Genomic DNA, 26,981 nt, shown 5'->3' with positions numbered 1-26,981 from the left:
GTATGAGAAATCGGTTGGTAGCTTTCCTCATGTCAGCACATTGTACATGTCGCCACCGGCGCCAACCTTGTGTGAATGGTCTGAAAAGCTAATCATTTGCATATCACAGCATCTTCCTGTCCGTTAAATTTCGCGTCTGTAGCACGTCATCTTCGTGGTGTAGCAATTTTTGTGGCCAGTAGTGTATATGCAGAAAAGTGGGTGAAAGAAAAGTGGGGGTGCCACGTAAACAGACGTGGTAGGAAAATGCTCTTTAAATACTCGAAAAAAAAATTTTTTCAGCGAAATACTTTTCAGAGTACTTTAATAAAACCTTAATCTATCGAAATGTGATGAAAACCGGAAATCGAGTTTTTTCGACGTGAACCACGGTGTGGTCCCCTTAACGCCACACTTGGGTACAGCGTGCTGTTAATGTAATGGTGTGGTGTAGTCGGTGCGTTGATCTGCACGTTGGGTTTGCTCTGTGCAGGGGATGGAGGCCCAGGTGGACGCTGGACGGGCGCGCTCCATAGGGCTGTCCAATTTCACCGCGCGCCAGATCAAGCGCGTGTGGGAGTCTGCGCGCATCAAACCCGCCAACCTGCAGGTGGAGATGAACGCCTACTTCCAGCAGCGAGAGCTCAGGGCCTTCTGTCGCGCGCTGGACATCACCGTCTGCGCCTGGGGTCCGCTGGGCACCCCTGGCATCTACACCTTCGTCGAGAGGCATGGCGGCGATGTCAACAAGTACGTACTTCCTAATCTCCCATCAACAGACGACTTAGGCACAGTGTGGACGAAAGTCATGTGAAGGGACGATGGCTCGACTCGATCGTTGTCTGCTGAGTCATCTGCGGTGCATTTGTCTCCGCGCAGTTCTGATGAAAATGGATTTCTAACGCCCAAAATGCAAATCTGCAACTATACGACTCGCGGTAGACCGTCAATTGTCACTTGTGATTACGCAGAGGCGACGAGATGTCCATTGTCATGGTTGGTTGTTATGGGGAAGGAGACCAGACAGCGAGGTCATCGGTCTCATCGGATTAGGGAAGGACGGGGAAGGAAGTCGGCCGTGCCCTTTGAAAGGAACCATCCCGGCATTTGCCCGGAGTGATTTAGGGAAATCACGGAAAACCTAAATCAGGATGGCCGGACGCGGGATTGAACCGTCGTCCTCCCGAATGCGATCCATTGTCATGTTTAAAGCTTTCCTGACGTACTGATTGTTCCATAAAAACACGGGAGAACTGCCGGATATCAGTAACGTCCTGCCACAGGCAGGCACACGTTACTGATATCTGGCAGTTCTCCCGTTTTTTTATGGAACGAGATGTCCATTCATCGCCGGCTGGAGTCGCCGAGCGGTTCTAGGCGCTACAGTCTGCAACCGCGCGACCACTACGGTCGCAGGTTCGAATCCTGCCTCGGGCATGGATGTGTGTGATGTCCTTAGGTTAGTTAGTTTTAAGTAGTTCTAAGTTCTAGGGGACTGATGACCTCAAAAGTTAAGTCCCATAGTGCTCAGAGCCATTTGAACCATTTGTCCTTTCATCGAACACTTGTGTTCATCCTAGACCCAGCTGACCTTGGAAACCTGAATTCACGTCTGATCTCTGACACACTATGACCCGTACATCTTTCACCGATTTTCAATCCCACATCCACAAACTTGCGACATGCTGCCCTGTTCATTTCACTCATTTCTATTACAGGCTACTGAAGTATCGTTTCGACAGTAGCAGCGAAGTAATAACTACACTAAAAAATCATTACAGGCTAAAAATATGTACCAGGCTGTGATTGGTAAGAAAAATTTCTCATTCTTCGTAGTGAAGCTCCAATCATCAACACACAAGCTGAACTTTGGTACAGCCCTCTGTGGGCTCAGCTTGAAGACAACTCCCATAAAAATGCTCACGTCTGTATGAATAATATTCTCTGCTGCTAGTGTAAAAATTCGTGGTCTGCTTTGCTATGAAATTCATCTCAACTGTCAACCAATTCTTCAGCATTCTGTGCACTACTAAATGAATAATTTACACTGTTTCTCATAAGTCAAGGAAATTCTTCAGACCTAAAGAAGTAACAAAAGTATTTTTTGTCCAATGCAGCTGGAAGTGTAGAGGGAATGATGTAACTTTCTGTTGATCTATTGTGGAATTGGGACAGCGGCTGGTCAAATATTTAACAAAAAATTCGCCGAACAGGCATGCAGATTGAGAAGTTGTTTTATTTTATTTTCGTTACCAGTTTCGGCATTTCATTATGCCATCTTCAGGCCCCATACCACTTCACAAAAGTAATAGGTATTGGTATATTGGGGCCATATGTCTCTGGATGTCGTGAATTCTCAAGTGCATCCTTCAAAGAATTGACTGCAATTGCGTAGTCAAATTTTCAAAGGAAGCACTTGAGAATTCACGGCATGCAATATGCCAACACCGATTATTTTGGAGAGGCGCATATGGGCCCTGAATATGGCATAATGAATTCGCGAATTTAGTAGCGAAAATAAAATAAAAGAAATACTCAATTTGCACCGCTGTTTGGCGAACTTCTTTGTTAAAGGAACAATGCAATGTGGATAAAACAGTTCCAAACAAATAAGCTATATTCGAACTCAGAATGCGGTAGAAACCATTAACTCCCTTATCCCTAATTCTCTAAGAACCGGAACGTCCAAAAGCTTGTTTTATACGTATCTAAATGTTTGTGATGTCATATCACCTGAGCTGGCAAGGAGACTTAGGTATCGATGTCGGTCGGTGAGGCCTGGCACGAAGTCGGCGTTCCAAAACATCCCAGACGTGTCCTATAGGATTCAGGTCAGGACTCTGTGCAGGAGAGTCCATTATAGCGATGTACATTATGAACAGGTGCTCGATCGTGTTGAAATATGCAATCGCCATCCCCGAATTTCTCTTCCATATTAGGAAGCAGGAAGCTGCTTAAAACGTCAGTGTAGGCCTGTGCTGTGATAGTTCCACGCAAGAAAACAAGGGGTGCAAGCGCCCTCGATTAAAAACACAACCACACATAACACCACCGCCTCCGAGTTTTACTGTTGGCACCACACGCGCTAGCAGATGACGTTCACCGGGCATTCGCCGTACCCACATGCCATCGGATCGCCACATTGTGTACCGTGATTCGTCACTCCACACAACGTTTTTCCACTGTACAATCATGCACTGTTTACGCTCCTTACACAAAGCGAGGCGTCATGTGGCATTTGCCGGCGTGACGTGTGGCTTATGAGCAGCCACTCGACCATGAAGTCAAGTTTTATTACCTCCCGCTTAACTGTCATAGTACTAGCAGTGGATCCTGACGCAGTTTGGAATTCCTGTGTGACTGTCTGGATAGATATTTGGCCATTACACATTACGATCTTCTTCAACTGTCGGCGGCCTCTGTCAGTCAACAGATGAGGTCGGCCTGTACGCTTTTGTGCTGTACGTGTCCCTTCACGTTTCCACTTCACTATCACCTTAGAAATAGTGGACCTAGGGATGTTTAGGAGTGTGGAAATGTCGCGTAGAAACGTATTACACAAGTGACACCCATTCACCTGACCGCGTTCGAAGTCCGTGAGGTGCGCAGAGCGCCCCATTCTTCTCTCTCACGATGTTTAATGACTACTGAGATCGCAGATAAGAAGTACCTGGCAGCAGGTAGCAGCACAATGCACCTAATACGAAAAACGTATATTTTTGGGGGTGTCCGGATACTTTTGATCACATAGTGTAACTGGTCTCGGAACAGAAAAGCAACTACCATCTCACTGCAGTAGAAAAGCGTCAGGACCGGATGAGATATCGTTAAGTTTATACAGAGATTATGCGAAAGAAGTTGCCCCCCTTCTAGAGGCAGTTCATTGTAGATCGCTTGAGCAATGAAGGGTACGAAGGGCCTGAAAAAACCGCAGGCCATTCTCGTTTCCAAGAAGGCTCGTACGAAGCCATAATTACAGGCCTATATGGTTGCGGAATTATGGAACCTGTTTTATGCTCATTAATTATGATGTTTTTGGAGAACGATAATCTCGTCTATACAAATCAACATGGATCCTACAAAGAGAAATCTTGCGAAACTCACTTTGGTCTATTCCTGCATGAGATTCACAACACTGTGGACTTCGGCGTTCAGGTTGATGCTGTGTTCCTCGACTTCAGAAAGGCATATGACACCGTCCCGCACTGCCAGTTACTGTAGAGCAGTAATAACCGTGTCGGACCAGATTTGCAACTTGATTCAAGACTTTCTTGCAGAATGAGTACAGCAGGTCGCTCTTAACGGAACAAGATCGGCAGATGTAAAGGTAGTTTTGGGGCTACACCAGTAAAGTATAACTCGACCATTGCTGTTTACAACGTACGCAAATGATCTAGTAGATTTCGCACAAGCTCTTTAAGGCTGTTCGAAAATGATGCGGTTGTCCATAAGGAAGTAACAACGCTAGAAGCCAGTAACGATTTTCAGAAGGGCTATAAATGACTGACGAATGGTGCAGGCTCTAGGAACTGACCCTGAACGTAAGCAAATGAAAGATATTGCTCATACATAGAAAAAGAAGTCCACTACTATAGAAGTACATTATTGATTAATAACTGCTGGAAACAGTAGTCAGCGTATAATATGTAGGAGTATCTATCCGGAGCGACTGTAAGTGGAATGACCACATAAAACAAATAGTAGGAAAAGTAGATGAAGAATCTTAAGGAAACGTAATTCATCTGCTAAAGAAGTGGCTTACAAGGAGTTTTTTTCGCCGGTTTCTGAGTTGTTCTTCAATCTAGGTCACCTAGAAAGCAGGAGATCCTGTGTTCGAATCCCGGTCAGGCAGAGATTTTCACTGGTGGCCACTGATTCCGTTTAATCTCGCAATGCGACTGGCATCAGTAATACCTTCCCTTCTCTTTCCTTTCTCCCCCCCCCCCCCCTCCATCTTCAGTTTACATGTTGATTCTACGAAGGACTAAGGCCTCTTAGAATTTTTAGTCAGATCGGTTGACAAAATTTTACTTTCATAGTCAGTGCACGTTTTTCTTGTTGCTCCCCTTAATCTCATTTTGATTTCAATGCTGTAGTAGTTCCCCTTAAAACGGTACGACACGTTTAAAAGTGGAGCAAGAGGAGATAGGGAAAATCCAATGAAAAGCGGTGAATTTCGTCACGGGGCCGTTTAGTTTCGCCGACAGCGTTAGCAAGATACTCAGCAAACTCCGTTGGCAGACGTTGCAAAAGAGGCTTTGTGTATCAGGGAGAAGTTAACTATTGAAATTTCGAAAGAACGCTATCCAGGAAGAGTCTGACAACATATTACTTTCGCGCACTAATGTCGCGCAAAATGACTGCTACGAAAAAATTCGAGAAATTAGAGCCAATACAGAGGCTTACCGACAATCAATATTCCCATGCGTCTTTTCCGAGTGGGACAGGACAGGTTCCTTCAGAGTTGGGTTGGGTTGTCTGGGGAAAGAGATCAAACTGCGAGGTCATCGGTCTCATCGGATTAGGGAAGGACGGGGAAGGAAGTCGGCCGTGCCCTTTCAAAGGAACCATCCCGGCATTTGGCTGGAGCGATTTAGGGAAATCACGGAAAACCTAAATCAGGAAGGCCGGACACGGGATTGAACCGTCGTCCTCCCGAATGCGAGTCGAGTGTGCTAGCCACTGCGCCACCTCGCTCGGTTGCTGGCTCCCTTACCTACTTTACAGGGCGGGCAAAGTCCTACAAGTTCTATGATGAGGCGTGGACGTCCCACAGCTTGTCACCTATTCACAGTGTCACCATCACTGAACCTTTTTATGTGGATACGTTAGGGCCCCAGACAATTTAACTACACTCATGCTCATAAATTAAGGATAATTGCAGAATGTGGTGCCACACAACGTGGAACTACACTAAAGTGGTGCTAATAGCATAGCCACATAGGGAACACACACGACACAGATACGATCACCATGCACACGTACACAGGAAGAACAACGGATTGGCATATTCTGTATAAGGTGATCGAACAGCTGCTGGGGTACAGCATCCCATTCTTGCACCAGTGCCTGTCGGAGCTCCTGAAGTGTCCTAGGGGTATGAAGCCATGCAGCGATACGTCTACCGAGAGCATCCCAGACGTGCTCGATGGGGTTTAGGTCTGGAGAACAGGCAGGCCACTCCATTCGCCTGATATCTTCTGTTTCAACGTACTCCGCCACGATGGCAGCTCGATGGGGCCGTGCGTTATCTTCCATCAGGAGGAAGGTGGGACCCACTGCACCGCTGAAAAGGCGACATTCTGGTGCAAAATGACGTCCCGATACGCCTGACCTGATACAGTTCCTCTGTCAAAGACATGCAGGGGTGTACGTGCACCAATCATAATCCCACCCCACACCATCAAACCACGACCTGCATACACGTCCCTTTCAAGGACATTAAGGGCTTGGTATCTGGTTACTGGTTCACGCCAGATGAAAACCCGGCGACAGTCACTGTTCAGATTATACCTGGACTCGTCTGTGAACATAACCAGGGACCATTGTTCCAATGATCATGTACTGTGTTCTTGACGCCAGGCTTTACGGGCTTTCCTGTGACCAGGGGTCAGTGGAATACATCTTGCACGTCTCCGGGCGAATAAACCATGTGTGTTCAGTCGTCTGTAGACAACTGTTCCAATCGCTGCAGTAAGGTCCCGAGCAAGGCTACCTGCAGTACTCTGTGGTCGTCTGAGGGCACTGATGGTGTTGAACACTGTGGATGTCCCGTACTGTAGCGCCTGGACACGTTTCCTGTCTGCTGGAATCGTTGCCATAATCTTGGGATCACACTTTGTGGCACACAGAGGGCCCCTGCTACGAAATGGTGTGTTTGACCAGCCTCCAATCGCCCTAGTATTCTACCCCTTATAAATACATTAATATGTGTTCTTTGAGCCATTTTCAACACACAGTCACCATTAGCACGTATGAAAACGTCTGCACACTTACTCGCTGCATTGCACTCTGACATGCACCAACACACCGATGTGTATGTGGACTGCTGCCAGCGCCGTGCGACGACCGCAGGTCAAAGGCACCGCACGGTCATACCTCGAGGTGATTTAAATCCGCAAACCGCTCACCAGACGGTTGTTTCACCATGTATCATCATTATTCTTAATTTATGAGTATGAGTGTATCACAAAGATATAATAAAATAGACTCAAAATGTTCATTCGGTAATTTTCTGGCAGGCTTCGCAGCCGATAGGGCGCACAGCAAGGGAAACTGGGCCAGTGGTAAATAGCACGAACGGGTTAATACCAGGGAGACTACGAGCAGTGAAACGCCCGTATCTTGTACGGCGAGTAGGAACATTCCACCCTGGATCTTTACGCGAGAGAGGAAACCAATGTAGGCACAGAACGATGAAATATTCTGGAAGACAGAAAAGAAAACTGGAGGACAGCAGATGCAAGGTACTGCGTCCGAGAGCAGGGCAGGCCTTCAAAGCGCGTATATAAAGGTCATACAGGAGCAGCGAAAATGAGATTCGGCGCAGAAGTTGAAGAGAGCACAAGTGGATGGAACACTGAGCAGCTTCTAGATGGTAGCAGCCACTGCTGATGGGACGATAAAGACTTCAACCACGAGAAGATGGTGGCACTCGGGTGGACGCCACTGCAGGTGTTAGATATGTAGCAACTTTATCTTGAAACTTCCTGGCAGATTAAAACTATGCGCCGGACCGAGACTCGAACTCGGGACCTTTGCCTTTCGCGGGCAATTGCTCTACCAACTGAGCTACCCAAGCACGACTCACGCCCCGTCCTCACAGTTTTACTTCTGCCAGTACCTCGTCGGGGTACAAAGAAGGAGCCTCCTAGAAGATTGTGAGCCTAAAGTCTGAAGACAGGCACAATCGGGCGTACCCTGGAAACGATGAAAGATTTCACCGGCTAAACCTTCTAACGCCAGATCAAGTTAAAGTCCAAAACCAAATTAACATCAAGATGCAACGGCCTTTATCAAGACCACCCCTTGTGACCATCTCGATAAATATTGAGGGATTCTCTAGTCATAAGAGTGTTTTATTAGCAGACATGTGCTATAAGCATAAGTGTGATGTATTGTTGGTGCAGGAAACACACCGGGGAGCCACCAGCCACAGACCTAAAATAGCAGGAATGGATTTGGCCATTGAAAGACCTCACGACAAGTATGGGAGTGCCATTTTCATCAGACCCGGGCTCAACGTAACATCAGCCGCAATGACAGAAGTAAATAACATTGAAGTACTTACCATTCGCGCCCAGAAGTTCTCTGTGACGTCTGTGTACAAACCACCAGATGTGTACTTTGTTTTCTATGAGCCAAACAATTTTACAAATGACCATATTAATTTTGTCATGGGTGATTTCAACTGCCATGGTGAAGCATGGGGGTATAATGAGACTGATGAGAATGGTGTACAGCTTGAATCCTGGGCTGACACTAACGACCTACAACTCATTCATGACCCAAAACAGCCAGCATCGTTCAACAGCAGAAGATGGAGAAGGGGATATAATCCTGACAACATCTTTGTGAGTAGGAAGTTGGCAGCACAGTGCATGAAGCTTGTTGAAGAACCTATCCCAAGTACACAACACAGACCTGTCGTTTGTGTTGTGAATGCCATGGTTAAACCAGAGGAGGTGCCTTTCCGAAGATGGTTAAATTTCAAAAAGGCAGACTGGCAGAAATTTAAAGAGCAATTGGACGAAGAGAGAAAATCCCTCCTCGACCAGATGAGTGTGGTAGATTTATCGATCTTGTGAAAGGGATCTCAAGGAAAAACATCCCAAGGGGTTGCCGTACCCAGTACATCCAGGGTCTGACCGGCAGCAGCAAGGTCTTACTTGACAGGTACCAAAACCTGTTCACTCAGGACCCCTTCAGCGAAGATACGATGGAGGCTGGGGAGGAACTAATGCAGGCTATTGCTGAGGATAAGAGATCACGGTAGTGCAAACTAGTCGAGAATCTTGACATTAAACAAAACAGCAGACGTGCATGGAAATTACTGAAAAACTTAAGTGGGGACCCAACTGACCACCAGCAGAAGAACAACGGGGTAACAGCAAATCAGATTGCTAGCCAACTTCTGAAGAATGGGAAAACCAAAGGGAAAAGAGGAAGAGAAAGAATTATACCCCAAGAACAAAAAGATTATGGACTCCTCAATGCTTCATTCACAGCAACCGAACTGGAAGACGCCATTCAGAGTATGAAACTGAATAAGGCCGCTGTAACTGATGACCTTAGATCGGAGCAGATAAAACAGTTTGGGCCCAAAGCTCGAAACTGGTTACTACAAATGATGAACACCTGTATTAAAGAGCTGAATATTCCAAAACTATGGCAGCAGGCGAGAGTGGTGGCTTTACTAAAACCTGGCAAGGAGATAAAGGACCCCGAAAGTTAGAGACCAGTGTCACTACTATGCCATCTCTATAAGATACTGGAGCGGATGATTCTCAACCGGGTGGCAGAAACTATAGATGGAAAACTCATAAAGGAACAAGCCGGTTTCAGACCAGGAAGATCTTGTTGTGGGCAAATACTTAATCTGACGCAACATATAGAAGACGGGTTTGAAAAAAAATTAATAACTGGAGCAGCTTTCATAGATCTTACTGCTGCATACTACACGGTAAATCACAGAAAGCTATTGCGCAAATTATATCACCTCGCAGGGGACTGTCGGTTGACTATGGTTATTGGTAGTCTTCTGCAGAATCGAAGATTTTATGTCTCCCTAAATGGTAAGAACAGTAAATGGCGACTGCAGAAGAATGGCTTACCACAAGGAAATGTACTTTCTCCCATCCTTTATATTGTGTACACTAATGACCAACCTATACCTCAAGATGCAAGACTGTTCGTACATGCTGATGACACAGCTGTGGTGGTCCAGGGGTCCAATTTTGATGCAAACATCTGGAAATCTCTCTAGAGCTCTTGTAGAACTGGCTCAATACTATGACGCAAATCACCTCAAGCCAAACCCTGACAAAACCCAAGTATGTGCTTTCCACCTGCGCAGTAGAGATGCTGGAGTTGAGCTCGACGTTTCATGGCAAGGTAAGAAGCTAAAGAACTGTCCAACACCTAAATACCTTGGGGTTGTACTCAACAGAACGCCTTCCTTCAAGCAGCATTGCCAAAACACCAAGGCTAAAGTCTGCTCCAGGAATAACATCATCTGCAGGCCGACAAACTATGAATGGGGAGCTCAGCCATCAGCACTGGGAACATCAGCACTTGCCCTGTATGTTTCTGCAGCAGACTATGCAGCGCCAGTATGGGAAGCATCTGCACATGCTAAACAGGTTGATGTAAGTGTAAATGAGACAATGCGAATTGTTACAGGCTGTCTCAGACCCACACCAACGGGTAATTTGTACCTACTTGCTGGAATTGCCCGATCCAAGACCAGAAGGCAGGTGGCAGCAGACGCTGAGAGAACAAAGAAAGAAACAGATTCTCGACACCCACTGAATGGGCAAGTCACTCAGGCTCGGAGGCTTAAGTCTAGAAATAGCTTTATTGCAAGAACCAAGATCCTTGACGGTTCACAGGAAGATAATAGTCCGTAAATGGGTGAATGAACAAACCGCACTGCAGATAATACCAAAAGAGTAAATGGCACCTGGAAACAAACTTCCTTATACAGTGTGGAGAACACTAAATAGGCTGAGGGCTGGTGTGCCCAGATGCAAAACTAATCTGTGCAAGTGGGGACTGCTGACTAACGATGATGACGTTCTTTGCGGATGCGAAGAGGTACAAGACGAGGCACATCTGCTCATGTGCCGACTACTGCCGGAACTCTGCAGTTTTAGTGACCTGCTACAAGCCAACGACAAAGCCGCACTGGTGGCTAACTATTGGAAAAATAAAATTTGATCTGGACACGGAAAAGTAAAGTAAAGTACTTCGTCTCCTACCTTCCAAACATTACAGAAGCTCTCCTGCGAAACATCCCCGAGTTCGAGTCTCGGTCCGGCACACAGTTTTAATCTGCCAGGAAGTTTCATACCAGCGCACACTCCTCTGCAGAGTGAATATCTCATTCTGGAAACATCCCCCAGGCTGTGGCTAAGCCATGTCTCCGCAATATCCTTTCTTTCAGGAGTGCTAGTTCTGCAAGGTTCGCAGGAGAGCTTCTGTAAAGTTTGGAAGGTAGGAGACGAGGTACTGGCAGAAGTGTGAGGACGGGGCGTGAGTCGAGCCTGGGTAGCTCAGATGGTAGTCGGCTCTCAGCCGTGGCAGCGTGCGGACGGCCCCGCGCGCCGGCCAGTGCTCCGCTGCAGGTGTTTGTTTACTTCCGCGTCGTAGCTTTAAGGCTTGTGTACGTCCACTGTGAACAACATGTCGAGCGCTTACCGCCGTGCGACCCTTAAAGTTTCCTTCCCAGCTGAACGTGCGCGACCTCGTGCACATGAAGTTGAAACGTTCATACTTGAAGAAGTTCGTTTAGATCCTAACCACGTTATCGGAATCCATTTTTCCATCACGAGTAATGACAAACACCGAGGTGTGTGAAGATGTTATTCCCCGCAATGCCAATGGACTTAAGTTCAAATACTCTGATGGTCACGTCGGAGCTGTAACACTCGCAGAGTACGGTCAACGTACGATTAGGGTGTTTGAACTACTTTTTGAAGTGCCGAAGGACGAAGTTGTCTCTGCGTTACAACCATACGGTAACGTCATCGGTTACGTAGAGGAAAAATGGCAAACCTTGACGACCTACCATGTCCTTAATGGTGTGCGTCAGGTCAAAATTGAACTGAAAAAACATATACCATCATAGCTGACAATTGGCGGGGTGCAAGCCATTGTCATGTACGACGGCCAACCCCGAACATGTGCGGGTTGTGGACAAGAAGGCCACGCCAGATCCGCCTGCATGCGACGCCGCCTGATCCAGACGTCCCCAGCGGTGATCACTCAGATCCCTTTGACATATGCCAAGGTTGCCAAGGAAGGTAGCACCTCTACACAGGGTCTTCCCGGCTCCGTTGACGTCGTCATCAGGTAGATGCAACCGCTACTGAAATTCCTTCTGAGGTGTCACAGACGCCAGATCCTGACCTGCCGAATCATCGCAGCACTGTGACTGAAAATGCTACTGAGATGGACGTTGATCCGGGAGTTGTACCTACTTCTGCTTTCCTTCAGACTGGTCCGGAGTCAGACGAAATCCACCCGCAATCAGACTCTGAACGACATGTTCGAAAACAAGGGTCGACACGAAAGAGAAAGAAACGTAGCCGCACACCCCCTGATGAATCCATTCTACGGATGGATACAAGGGATGCAGACCCGAAGAAGGACGACAAACCGCTCTTTGATGACCAAAGAGTCTGATGCGAACGACCCGCCACAGGCGACCACGGGCAACGAACACCCCTCCTTACTGGCGCCGTCGCCCCCACAGGTTGACGTTGGAGAGAGCCTATCCGCTGAGCCGAAAACTACGTCTCCTCTCCACGTGGATGATGTGCACAGCCGATGCCCTACCGCAGTATCAGTCTCCTGGGCGGACGACCTGGAGATCGAAGGGACTGGGGTGGACGCTGCTGATGATGGGGCGCCCCCATCGGTTGCGCCCGCGCCCGCAAACTCTCCACAATAGCAGCCTCTTCAGCGGACCGGCAAGATCGACGACCTCTCGCTCCTGAAGGAGGAGCGCCACCTGTGCCTGTGGGACTACAACACCAGCATTATCGTGTCGCAACGATTAACCTCGCGACCATTCGTGCGCCCCACAAACTAGCGCTGCTCCGCGATGTGATTTATGATGCGGACATAGATAATGCGCTTTTTCAGGAAGTGCATGTCGCCGATTTTTCACCACATGGCTTCACGGCGCATCTTTCTCCCGCTTCGGACACCGGTTTTGGTGTTGCCATCATCTTACGAGAAGGTCTTCCTGCCGAAGATGTCCTATACCTCCCCAACGGCAGAGCTACGGCCCTTACTCTCTTTGGTGTACGCATTGTCAACATTTATGCGCCGTCGGGCTCCAGCTACCGCCGTGAACGCAATGCCTTCTTCGCGAATGAAGTTACACCCCTTTTTATGGGACCACACGATGACTGGGTCATGGGTGGAGACTTCAATTGCACCCAGCGACCTCAGGATCAATTGCCGCGAGCTCTGGAAACAGTCGTCACGCGGCTACAATTTGTCGACACGTGGAGACATGTTCACGATGATCTTATGGGCTTTACGTACTACACTGCGCACTCCTCTAGCCGACTGGATCGCATCTACATCTCGCGATCCCTAATTCAACACACTCGACAGGCTGAAATCTGGCCTGTTGCTTTCTCAGATCATGAGGCTTACTTCTGTGATGTTGTTCTCACAAGACAGGCAGTATGGCACGGACGTGGTTTATGGAAACTGAACACGGCACTTCTTAATTCACCTGACTGTCGACTTCTAATAGAAGACACTTGGATCACATGTAATAGACGCCGTCCCAGATATCCGTCTACCATATCGTGGTGGATCCAGTGCGCAAAACCTGCTCTTCGAAAAACTTTGATCCGGTATGGCAAAGATGTTGTAGCCTGGAGGAAGAGCACTATGGACTTTTACTACAGGATCCTACGAGAATGCTCCACGATGCCAGCCTCCCCTGAGTGCCATACAAGGATGAACCATGCTAAGGCACAAATCTCTAATCTCATGCGGAGGCATTTGGAAGGAGCGATAGTACGATCTCGTACTGCTGATCGCATGCCTCATGAACATCCGTCGATGTACCATATCATCCAAGAACGCCACAATCGACGCCGAAACTTGATTCACGTCCTAACAGACCAAGAAGGGCGTCGCTACGTAACCCAATCTGCAATAGGGAATGTGCTTCATACCCACTACCAGCAGCTCTACGCCGCAGTTCCACATTCCCCAGAGTTGATCGAGGAAGTCTCGCAGCTCCAGTGGTATCCCAGGAGATGCGGCGATTGGCTTGATGTCAGAGGTGACTGATGATGAAGTCCACGATGCGATCCGGGCAGGAACCAACAATCGCTCCCCAGGACCCGACGGTCTTCCCCTCGAATTTTATCGCACCTTCCGTGATTTGTTAGAGTCCACCTTCACCTCCATCTGTCGGGAACTGAGGTCTCCAGACGTACCTGTGCCGGACGCTTTCATGGAAGGAATTATTATTCCTGTACATAAACCGCATAGTGGCAACAATATCAGTGACTATCGGCCCATCACGCTCCTTACAGTGATATGAAAATCTTCACTCGCCTTTTGGCGGCGCGACTTAAAAACGTTGCCCGATATGTTGTGTCGCCAGACCAAGCACCTTTGGGAGGGGATAATAATATCCGCACGGCTTTATGCCGCTACAGGGATATGATCGCCGTTACCCAGGCACAACACCTCTCTGGGGCACTTGCGTCTTTGGACTTTAGTCAAGCTTTTGATAGGGTTGACCATTCTTTCCTTACGGCCGTTCTCCACCATATGGGTTTCCCAGTCGCCGTTATCACGGTAGTGATGCGCCTTCTGAGGGGTGCCTCATCCAGGATTATGTACAATGGCAGACTCACTACTCCGATAAAAATAGGTCGATCCGTACGTCAAGGTTGCCCTCTATCAGCGGTTTTGTACGCCTTTTCCTTGGAATCCTTGCTATGTGGATTAAGACAACGTTTGGTATGGTTGTCCATAGATCGCTACCGATTCTGTTGCACGGCCTATGCTGACGATGTAGTCATTTGTTTACGTAATGCCGACGAGGTTCGAGCTGTTTTGACGTGGGTAGCGACTTACGGTGAGGCATCTGGTAGCTCTTTAAACGTAAGTAAGTCACAAGTTATGTTCATTGGCACGGGACTTCCCGTGGAGAGCGTTACACCTCTCACCACCGTTGATACCATTCGCTGTTTGGGAATAGATTTTTCATCTGATCTCCGGCGTTCAGCCACCATCAACTGCCGACGCCTCCTTTTAATGATCAGAGCAGGTCTTAAGGACCATCGCCTTCGATCTCTAGATATTCTCCAACGAACTCGATATGTAAATATACACTCCTGGAAATTGAAATAAGAACACCGTGAATTCATTGTCCCAGGAAGGGGAAACTTTATTGACACATTCCTGGGGTCAGAGACATCACATGATTACACTGACAGAACCACAGGCACATAGACACAGGCAACAGAGCATGCACAATGTCGGCACTAGTACAGTGTATATCCGCCTTTCGCAGCAATGCAGGCTGCTATTTTTCCATGGAGACGATCGTAGAGATGCTGGATGTAGTCCTGTGGAACGGCTTGCCATGCCATTTCCACCTGGCGCCTCAGTTGGACCAGCGTTCGTGCTGGACGTGCAGACCGCGTGAGACGACGCTTCATCCAGTTCCAAACATGCTCAATGGGGGACAGATCCGGAGATCTTGCTGGCCAGGGTAGTTGACTTACACCTTCTAGAGCACGATGGGTGGCACGGGATACATGCGGACGTGCATTGTCCTGTTGGAACAGCAAGTTCCCTTGCCGGTCTAGGAATGGTAGAACGATGGTTTCGATGACGGTTTGGATGTACCGTGCACTATTCAGTGTCCCCTCGACGATCACCAGTGGTGTACGGCCAGTGTAGGAGATCGCTCCCCACACCATGATGCCGTGTGTTTGCCCTGTGTGCCTCGGTCGTATGCAGTCCTGATTGTGGCACTCACCTGCACGGCGCCAAACACGCATACGACCATCATTGGCACCAAGGCAGAAGCGACTCTCATCGCTGAAGACGACACGTCTCCATTCGTCCCTCCATTCACGCCTGTCGCGACACCACTGGAGGCGGGCTGCACGATGTTGGGGCGTGAGCGGAAGACGGCCTAACGGTGTGCGGGACCGTAGCCCAGCTTCATGGAGACGGTTGCGAATGGTCCTCGCCGATACCCCAGGAGCAACAGTGTCCCTAATTTGCTGGGAAGTGGCGGTGCGGTCCCCTACGGCACTGCGTAGGATCCTACGGTCTTGGCGTGCATCCGTGCGTCGCTGCGGTCCGGTCCCAGGTCGACGGGCACGTGCACCTTCCGCCGACCACTGGCGACAACATCGATGTACTGTGGAGACCTCACGCCCCACGTGTTGAGCAATTCGGCGGTACGTCCACCCGGCCTCCCGCATGCCCACTATACGCCCTCGCTCAAAGTCCGTCAACTGCACATACGGTTCACGTCCACGCTGTCGCAGCATGCTACCAGTGTTAAAGACTGCGATGGAGCTCCGTATGCCACGGCAAACTGGCTGACACTGACGGCGGCGGTGCACAAATGCTGCGCAGCTAGCGCCATTCGACGGCCAACACCGCGGTTCCTGGTGTGTCCGCTGTGCCGTGCGTGTGATCATTGCTTGTACAGCCCTCTCGCAGTGTCCGGAGCAAGTATGGTGGGTCTGACACACCGGTGTCAATGTGTTCTTTTTTCCATTTCCAGGAGTGTATATATCGCATCCCGAGTTCCCCATGTAGCAAAAGTTGTACCTTTCCCGATTACTGCGGCAAGTCGCATGTTGGCAGCGATGGCATCTTTCGTCAGCCCTGGGCTGTTGTTCAAAATTAACTATGCAACCCTTACTCTTCCCCGTGAACGAGGTGGGATAGGTCTGTTTCACGTGCCGGATAGAGCTCGCGCCCTATCTGTCAGCTCCCAGATGACGGTATGGACACGTTGCCCAACGAGCCTCACTGGTCCCCTCCTGTCGGCATATTCGCCGGTCTCACTGTCAGCCCCAGTGATGATCTCGGATGTTCCAGCCCAGTTCCATTATATACGATACTTCTTTCTTGAACTCAGTTATCTACGCCTCACCTTACCAAGACAACTTTTACTCAAGACAAAGGCAGTCTACAATGTCCTCCAATGAGGTCGTCCACCTAACCCGATTGAACAAAAGTTCCCCCAGGTTGACTGGCGTCATGTATGGCGCGCCGTGTTCGCCTGTTACCTCGACACGAATGTTCAACCTGTCTGGTACCTAACTGTCAATGGTAAGCAAATCAACCAATTTCGCCTTCATCGTATCCACCTCGCCCAATCACCTCTATGTTCCACGTGTGGAGTGCCAGACAATGATGAACATCGGTTTGTTTGCGGACCGGCGGCGGAGGTTTGGCACTTAGTTCGTCGTATTGTGGCTTTTCTAACGCGGCACATTCCGAATCAGATTACTCCCCTTTCAATCTTATTTCCGGAACGTGACTATTTTCCTCGGACAAACACCAATGCTGTGAATTGGATTCGCGGACATGCCATTCACTACCTATTTGGACAAACTGTCAACTCTGTACTCGATTTTTGGACATACCCCAATGACCGTTATTATGTCGTTGTCCGTCACCCAAAATACAGACAATTTTTCTCAAACTTCCTTGGTAGTGCTTTCCACGACCCGCCTCGCGGCTGGAATGTGTTAAGCCAAGAGAGAAGTTTTCCTGTTTGGAACCAATGAACATTTCTGAACAATTTAACGGAACACAACAATTTCGAGAAGACGTGACTCAACATATTACCAGCGGGGCGCAGAAGGCCTCTGATCAACTACAGAACAAAAAGAAAAACAAAAAGAAAAAGAAAGGAAAAGAAAAAATAAAATAAAAATAAAAAGAATAAAAATAAAATTAAGAATAAGGAAGATTTTTGTTTGTTTGTAAGGATAGCCCTAACCTTGATTTCCCATATTTCCCCTGGTATATAGGTAGCTCTCTGGAGCAGGTTTAGTCAGGAGCCAACGCCTGAAGTGGACCAGATTTTTTTTTTGTTATTGGATGAACAGTGGCGGTGGCACTTAGGGTTTTTTTAATAAATAAAAAAATTAAAAAAAGAGTTTCTAGGCCCATGATAAAAAAGCGGTTCCAGAAAAAAATAAAAAACAAAAAAAAGCGGTTCGAGGCAAAAAAATACAAAAAAAGATGGTAGAGCACTTGCCCGCGAAAGGCAGAGGTCCCGAGTTCGAATCTCGGTCCGGCACATAGTTTTAATCTGCCAGGAAGTGTCATATCAGCGCATACTCCGTTGCAGCGTGAAAATCTCATTCTTTTCTTCCGAATAATATTGAATATCTCATTGGTATTGGATATCTCTCTCCCTCAAGTAGTTGTCGTATACAGTTTCATTTGCTAGTAGGAACAAGTCACTGTTTAGTGCCTGTCTTCTAGTTAGTACGAATTATGTCACGGCGGCAGTGATTGAATAGTTAGGCCAAGGGGCCAGTGATTCAGGAGTGAGCGGAACGAGTTGTAGCAAAGACACTTGTCTGTGTCAGTAGTGATAAAATACGAGAATCACACTGTGAAGACGTTTCTGGCTCAGCCCGTAGGGATTTGTAGGAAACTGTTTGCAGAAGAAAGGGTAAAGGGTCGTAACTTTTATGTTAACAGTCAAATAAACTGGTTTAAGGGAGATGTTGTACCTTACTACTTCGGCAGACCAGCGCAGTCTAAATCCCGTCTTACCCCCCTTGGTACAAGAACTTGTCAGTTGTTCCTACGCTGCCTACACCACCTTACGTAGCCCAGAACGTTCTATTCCCTCTCATCTTCGTTGTAAAGGTCACTCACAGTGTCGTTAACATCCTGATTGCGCCACGCAGGTCATACCGACACTGTATTGGCAACCTGGTCGAGTACCGGGATGCGACTCATGCTCACAAGAGCAGCACACGAAATGACGACCACTTCCACGTTTCCGAGATGCTCGTCCCCAAAGCCAATTCACAACAATCCACCTTGCGTCAAAGTCTCTTCTGTCAACAGATTTCCCCATTTGTGTCGCTTACCATCGCTAGAATGATTACCCACTCGCCTATCCTCTGCTTACATGTATTGTTTGACACGTTACGTGACTGCATCTTCACCAGTCGGCAATCGTTGTCCCGGTGGACAGCGGTCACAACGTTTTGCTTATCAGTGCACGCTTGCAATTCCAGTGTGCCGAGATACGACCTGCTGGGAGATGAAGTCGTGAAGCGCATCGCGCAGAAACACGGCAAGACCACCGCCCACGTGCTGTTGCGCTTCCTCATGCAGCTGGAGGTCGTCGTCATTCCCAAGAGCTCCAACCCCGCTCGCGTTAAAGAGAACTTCAAGGTGAGTGTGCACTACTAACATATTGTCCAGATTACACCCCCTAGGCCTGGAATACCCAAGCTGTTTTATCACTGTAGGCACTTGAGATGAATCTCGTGTTTTTTTCGTAATGTTATCTTTCATCTGTTAATTTTTTATATTACATTGATAGACTTAAGTGCTGTAAAATTTCTGTTTCTGTGTCTTGTTTTAAAACAAAGGAGTTGTTGCACTTCACTATTTAGGTTCAATGCTCACCAAAGACGTTTCTCTTGCAATGGCTACAAACAATTTTCTGCATCCTTTCGTCTTTAGAGTCACACATATAACAACGCTTCTTCATCGCTGGAGCTTTTTCTTTCACTATTGCACTTTCCATGCAATGAATAACAGGTTCCTGAAGTACTAATTTCGGTCTTCTTTTGATATGGGGTGGAGCCAAATCTTTAGCGAATTCGGCAAGAAGTGTCTGATCCCTGTTTTTGATATTTTTGACGTGATATGTCTGGTTTTTATTTAAAAAATAGCACATTTGCTGAAACTCCACACACATCAACTGAGTTCGTGAATATTGCCAGGTGCCATCTTACTTTCCTTTTGCAGGAGTAAGTAAGCACCATCTGATCTAATGATTCTACCCCGCCTTACGTCTCATTATACAGGGCTATTACAAATGATTGAAGCGATTTCATAAATTCACTGTAGTTCCATTCATTGACATATGGTCACGACACACTACAGATACGTAGAAAAACTCATAAACTTTTGTTCGGCTGAAGCCGCACTTCAGGTTTCTGCCGCCAGAGCGCTCGAGAGCGCAGTGAGACAAAATGGCGACAGGAGCCGAGAAAGCGTATGTCGTGCTTGAAATGCACTCACATCAGTCAATCATAACAGTGCAATGACACTTCAGGACGAAGTTCAACAAAGATCCACCAACTGCTAACTCCATTCGGCGATGGTATGCGCAGTTTAAAGCTTCTGGATGCATCTGTAAGGGGAAATCAACGGGTCGGCCTGCAGTGAGCGAAGAAACGGTTGAACGCGTACGGGCAAGTTTCACGCGTAGCCCGCGGAAGTCGACGAATAAAGCAAGCAGGGAGCTAAACGTACCACAGCCGACGGTTTGGAAAATCTTACGGAAAAGGCTAAAGCAAAAGCCTTACCGTTTACAATTGCTACAAGCCCTGACACCCGATGACAAAGTCAAACGCTTTGAATTTTCGGCGCGGTTGCAACAGCTCATGGAAGAGGATGCGTTCAGTGCGAAACTTGTTTTCAGTGGTGATGAAGCAACATTTTTTCTTAATGGTGAAGTGAACAGACACAATGTGCGAATCTGGGCGATAGAGAATCCTCACGCATTCATGCAGCAAATTCGCAATTCACCAAAAGTTAACGTGTTTTGTGCAATCTCACGGTTTAAAGTTTACGGCCCCTTTTTCTTCTGTGTAAAAAACGTTGCAGGACACGTGTATCTGGACATGCTGGAAAATTCGCTCATGCCACAACTGGAGACCGAAAGCGCCGACTTCATCTTTCAACAGGATGGTGCTCCACCGCACTTCCATCATGATGTTCGGCATTTCTTAAACAGGAGATTGGAAAACCGATGGATCGGTCGTGGTGGAGATCATGATCAGCAATTCATGTCATGACCTCCACGCTCTCCAGACTTAACCCCATGCGATTTCTTTCTGTGGGGTTAGGTGAAAGATTCAGTGTTTAAACCTCCTCTACCAAGAAACGTACCAGAACTGCGAGCTCGCATCAACGATGCTTTCGAACTCATTGATGGGGACATGCTGCGCCGAGTGTGGGAGGAACTTCATTATCGGCTTGATGTCTGCCGAATCACTAAAGGGGCACATACCAAACATTTGTGAATGCCTAAAAAAACTTTTTGAGTTTTTTTATGTGTGTGCAAAGCATTGTGAAAATATCTCAAATAATAAAGTTATTGTAGAGCTGTAAAATCGCTTCAATCATTTGTAATAACCCTGTAGTATTTTATTACATCAGCTTTAAAAGCATCTTCACTAAATACAGTTAATTTATGATGCATTGTGGAGAATAGTACTACATTTTTACACTTTTTTGGAATGTATAACAGTAGAGTACGAACGCTCTCCTTTTGGCAAAAATTCTCTAGGGAAGAAAATTTTATTTTGTCGAACTGTTCCTACAAGCGTCAACTTATCTTGTAGCAGGAAATCTGCCATATCAGTGGATGTGAAGAAATTATCCATTGCCGCAATAGTCTGTTGGAAGATGACTGAAAACATCGAAATTAACATTTTCATCTCTATCATTTTCATCTTTTCCGAGATATGGTAACCGTTTCCGCGTATAGAAATTTTTAGTGTCACTCATATAGAATATTTTCATTCTATACTTATCAGGATTTCAACTCACACATGGTGCAAATTGTTCATCGATAGCCAGTTCCGTTTGGTAGATAACATTGTCTAATATTACGATTTATGTCCTCCTAAATATCTCTAAATGTAGACAATTTATCTTTCACTCTTCCAACATTTCTTGTAGCTTTATCATCGACCCACAGAAACAATAACAAGTCTTCGAAACTCTGACGACCCATTGTGGTTCTAAATATTGGTGGACCGTACTTTTTGCTCCACAGTACTCCTATATTGGACAAATTGCTATTTAGATGACCAGCTGCTGTCAAAAGACTACTCAGTGTTCTTATTTCTTTACTACCATATTTTCTCCAACTCTTCTCGAGATTCTTTTCCTTAGATATCCTTTCAGACCTGTCGCTAGTAAACTGTACAATTTCTTCTGTAATATCTGAACAAAAGTATAGTTCAAATCCGCCTGTCGGAATTACAATAGTTTTCAAAGGGGGGAGTTTGGCTGTATCAACTTCACATTTTATTATATTACGTTTCCTTAGCTTTGTTTCCTTACGTGCAGTTTTATTCGATACTTTCAATACTTTCAGTACTATTGGTATTATCTTCATCTTCTAGGTTTGAAATATTTGCTAAGTCATACTCATCTACGTTTGAAATATTTGCTAATTCATGTACATCACTTTCTTCACTGACAATACTTACATTACAATGTTCCCGGTCTTTATCTTCATCATTTAGTATATAGTCCGAATCTTTATCAATAAAATCGCTGAGACCATCAGATTCTACCCATATTTCAAGAATTACTTGATCTCTCAATTTTCTGTTAGGTATGTTGTAAAAGTAACAGTAAATATGACATGTGGAATAATGGGGTCTACTGCCGGATGCTTGTGTCGCTCTGGCCCAATATTTCGGCCACGTAACTCGTCTCAGGTAGCACCTGAAGAAGGCAAAGAGTTACGTGGCCGAAATATTGTGCCAGAGCGACACAAGCATCCGGCAGTAGACCCGATTATTCCACATGTCAAGATCTCGCTGGGAAAGCCTGAAGAGTTACAACAGTAAATATGTTTCGTTGCTACCATATACCATTCAGCAATGGACAATTACATTGCAGAAGTGTGCAAAGGAATAAGAAGACATGAAATCAGTTTGAGAGACTCGACTCAGGTGCTAATGCATGAATATTTTTAAAAATCAGTTTAAGCATACATACAAAACGACATTAAATCTTGGTGCTTATCGTTTATAGGACGAAAACATGAAGTTAGGACAATAGCTAAATGACGAAATTGCAGTACAAATACTTATGACTGATAAAAAAGACAATATGCAATAATGAATCACAGTGAATGATCTTAGGTGTTCTAGGGGTTGATAAGGATGACTGTTGATTGTTATAGCCCATAAGCGACTTTTCTATGGCAGTTATAACGGGAAGTAACAAATTCAATTTGCTCTAAATGGAGCATATCTCCTGGATGCTTGGTGCGTCTAGAAAAGGTAGCATCAAAACCCGTACTGCTGTTCTTGTTCTACATCAAATCACTTGAAAATAATTACATATTATTTGTATTATTTAATGCAGAAGTACGGGGTACCGTAGATAACACAGTAGGATGAGGGTAAGTTTGGGTGATGAGAAGGTAGTGGGCTGAAACAATAACGTGAACTAATGAGAGGAATGTGGAGAGGATCATTATGGAGCAATGTGGTAATATTAGGAAACCAGCTCTAACAAACAGATCCTCTGATTAAAGGAGGAGTGCCGTAGTGTACCAATATGACTATTACTTTCCATTATAGGGTGGTGGTAGGGCGAGTAACAGTAATATTTCAATAAAGGAAAGAACATGACGGTACCGTGTGGTAACATTAGGATAATTGAGGGCAACAAGCAATTCCATGATTAAAAGAGGCATGCGGTAGTATAATAGTCTGTCAGATTAAAACTGTATCTTGGACCGAGACTCGAACTCGGGACCTTTGCCTTTCGCGGGCAAGTGCTCTATCAACTGGGCTACCCAAGCACGACTCACGACAGGTAGAGCACTTGCCCGGATCCCGAATTCGAGTCTCGGTCGGGCACACAGTTTTAATCTGCCAGGAAGTTTCATATCAGCGCACACTCCGCTGCAGTGAAAATCTCATTCTAATAGTGTGACTTTTGTTACGTGCGATGGAGATGTAACACGCGATGTAACCTAGTAGGATGTGAGTAGAGGACGGAAATTAGGGCATCATGGTAGGATAATGTCATAACGTTTGTGTTACTGGTGGAAATAACTGGATCACGACATTATAGAGCGGGTAAGGCAATAAGACATGGTAACTGGACGTAACAGGAGGTTAATCCTGTAACACAGGACAAAGGTCATTAAGTAGTGGACACAGACTGGTCAGTACCAGCGCTGTGGGTTGAGCGAATTCTGTGGACTAAGCTGTACATTCTGTTTCACCAATATGGGCAACACAACAGCCATACTACAAGTATGCTTTACTACCTGAACGTTGTAGCGTACAGTCCTCATCAGTATTGTAGTGCCACAAGCAAGCGAGCGCGATCGCACGCGCACACACACACAGACACATGCCGCGTGCAATGTTCATCATCTCCTAACATTTTTTTTTCATGCAGGTTCCACAGTTGCTATGCATTTTCTGAATGACCCCTGCAACTATTACTTTCTTTTCAATTTTCGTATTATCGCACAAGGCGATTTTCAGTTACCTAGATATACACTACTGGCCATTTGTTACACTTAAAATTGCTAAACCACGAAGATGACGCGCTACAGACGCGAAATTTAACCGATAGGAAGAAGTTGCTGTGATATGCAAATGATCAGCTTTTCTGAGCATTCACACAAGGTTGGCGCCGGTGGCGACACCTACAACGTGCTGACATAAGGAAAGTTTCCAACCGATTTCTTCAAAAATGGTTCAAAAAATGGTTCAAATGGCTCTGAGCACTATGGGACTTAACTGCTGTGGTCATCAGTCCCCTAGAACTTAGAACTACTTAAACCCAACTAACCTAAGGACATCACACACATCCATGCCCGAGGCAGGATTCGAACCTGCGACCGTAGCGGTCACGCAGCTCCAGACTGTAGCGCCTAGAAACGCACGGCCACTCCGACCGGCACCGATTTCTCATACACAAACAGCAGTTGACCGCCGTTGCCTGGTGAAACGATGTTGTGATGCCTCATGTAAGGAGGAGCAATTGTCGTATTGTAGCCTATCGCGCTGGTCGAGTTCCAATGACTGTTAGCAGAATATGAAATCGATGGATTCAGGAGGGTAATTCGGAACGCCGTGCTGGATTCCAACGGCCTCGTATCACTAGCAGCCGAGATGACAGGCATCTTATCCGCATGGCTGTAACGGATCGTGCAGCAACGTTTCGATCCCTGAGTCAACAGATGGGGACGTCTGCAAGACAACAACCATCTGCACGAACGGTTCGACGACGTTTGCAGCAGCATGGACTATCAGCTCGGAGACCATGGCAGCGGTTACCCTTGACGCTGCATCACAGACAGGAGCGCATGCGATGGTGTACTCAACGACGAACCTGGGTGCACGAATGGCAAAACGTCATTTTTTTTCGGATGAATCCAGGTTCTGTTTACATGATGGTCGCATCCTTGTCTGGCGACATTGTGGAGAACGCACATTGGAAGCGTGTATTCGTCATCGCCATACTGGCGTATCACCCGGCGTGATGGTATGGGGTGCCATTGGTTACACGTCTCGGTCACCTCTTGTTCGCATTAACGGCAATTTGAACAGTAGACGTTACATTTCAGATGTGTTAAGACCCGTGGCTCTACCCTCCATTCGATCCCTGTGAAACCCTACATTTCAGCAGTATAATGCACGACCGCATGTTGCAGGTCCTGTACGGGCCTTTCTGGATACAGAAAATGTTCTCCAGATGTCTCACCAACTGAAAACGTCTGGTCAATGGTGGTCGAGCAACTGGCTCGTCACAATGCGCCAGTCTCTACTCTTGATGAATTGTGGTATCGTGTTGAAGCTGCATGTGCAGCTGTACCTGTACACGCCATCCAAGCTCTGTTTGACTCAATGCCTAGGCGTATCAAGGCCGTTATTACGGCCAGAGGTGGTTGTTCTGGGTACTGATTTCTCAGGATCTATGCACCCAAACTGCGTGATAATGTAATTACATGTCAGTTCTAGTGTAATATATTTGTTCAATGAATACCCGTTTATCATCTACAGTTCTTGTTGGTGTATCAATTTTAATGGCGAGTAGTGTATCTGTTAGCCGTTTGATTATAAAATATATGCGCTGACAAATATTGCCTTTTTTGCTGCATTGTATCTGCATTATCATCTGTCTTGCGAAACGATATGCTTACCCTGTGAAACATATATTACAACTGATATAATAAATAACTTACGAACTTGCAGGTGTTTGATTTCGAGCTCTCCGCAGAAGACATGGAAGCCCTGGAAGCGTTAGACAAGGGACGGAAAGGCAGACTGGGGACCGGAAACCTCCTCCCTGGGTAACTATATTATAATACTCGTATTTATTTCATCTTGGCAATAAGATATTTTTTCGCTCAACTTCTCTTTTCGAACATCATTGTTACATCTTTCAAACCTATCATCAAGAACGAACATTACAGTACTCACTAGTTACTGATTCAGATAGTTCAGCGAAATCTCAGACATGTCCATTAATAACGAATTGAGTGCGTAATCAGTAATGTTAATAGTAATATTAATAGTAACAGGAACACAATAAAAATAGTAGCAGTAACAGAGGGACATCAGAACTGACTCAGTTATAATATATCTATCAGGAGGAGATCCGAAGTGCAGTATCTGCAAAGAAGCTGAGAAAAAAATCTGCCACATGTTGAGCCGTTGCAAATAACATCGCTTAGGCTGGTTACAGATAGAGGCACAGTGCTGTAGCTGAAGTGATCCACTGGAGCTTGTGTCAAAATTACCGTCGGCCAGTGGCAAGCAACTAGTGGGACCACAAGTCAGAAAAAGATGTTGGAAACTCTAACAATACCACCACTAAATAGTAGATTAGAAATCAGTTTAATAATGTTGCTCTCGCAGCATATGTTCGCTTAATCGGGCAACAACTAAGTTATTCACTGTGGATGGTATCGTCAGAGTAGAAATAATGAAGTCACTGTAAATAAGTCATTAATTTGGCACTTATCTTGAATGTATTCCCACGTAGATTTCGTCATGTCGTTATGGCTCATCTTGTTGATTCTAGGCTGCTAGAAGGTCCGTATCTGTATTTTAGCAATATTTGAAGACCTAACAAATGCGTTTTTCAGGAAATTCTTAATGATCAAACAATTCCAGATCGGAACAATGGCATGGTAGAAATAATTTTTGACTTGGTGTTCACGATCCACATTTTTAATAAATTTCTTGTAAATTCACATATACTTCTTCTTAATTGCCACATCATCA

General features: G+C 46.3%; 1 protein-coding gene and 1 non-coding gene across 2 annotated transcripts in view; one reads left to right on the top strand and one right to left on the bottom strand.

Annotated features, from left to right (window-relative positions):
* Positions 1-26,048, top strand: part of LOC124716786 (1,5-anhydro-D-fructose reductase-like) — a 55,271-nt gene extending 29,223 nt beyond the window's left edge. The window contains exons 4-6 of the mRNA XM_047243334.1: positions 473-729; positions 18,981-19,140; positions 25,947-26,048. Of these exons, the coding sequence (XP_047099290.1) occupies positions 473-729; positions 18,981-19,140; positions 25,947-26,048 (519 nt within the window). The remainder of the gene's footprint in view (positions 1-472; positions 730-18,980; positions 19,141-25,946) is intronic.
* On the bottom strand, positions 7,706-7,780 carry Trnas-cga. The gene has a single exon. It is a non-coding gene; the product is annotated as a tRNA-Ser (tRNA).
* Positions 26,049-26,981: the final 933 nt, after the last annotated feature.

Source organism: Schistocerca piceifrons, chromosome 9 (genome assembly GCF_021461385.2).
Source record: "Schistocerca piceifrons isolate TAMUIC-IGC-003096 chromosome 9, iqSchPice1.1, whole genome shotgun sequence".
Classification (NCBI taxonomy): Eukaryota; Metazoa; Arthropoda; class Insecta; order Orthoptera; family Acrididae; genus Schistocerca; species Schistocerca piceifrons.
The sequence above is the reverse complement of the archived record's forward strand: the minus strand, read 5'-3'. Positions and strand labels throughout refer to the sequence as shown.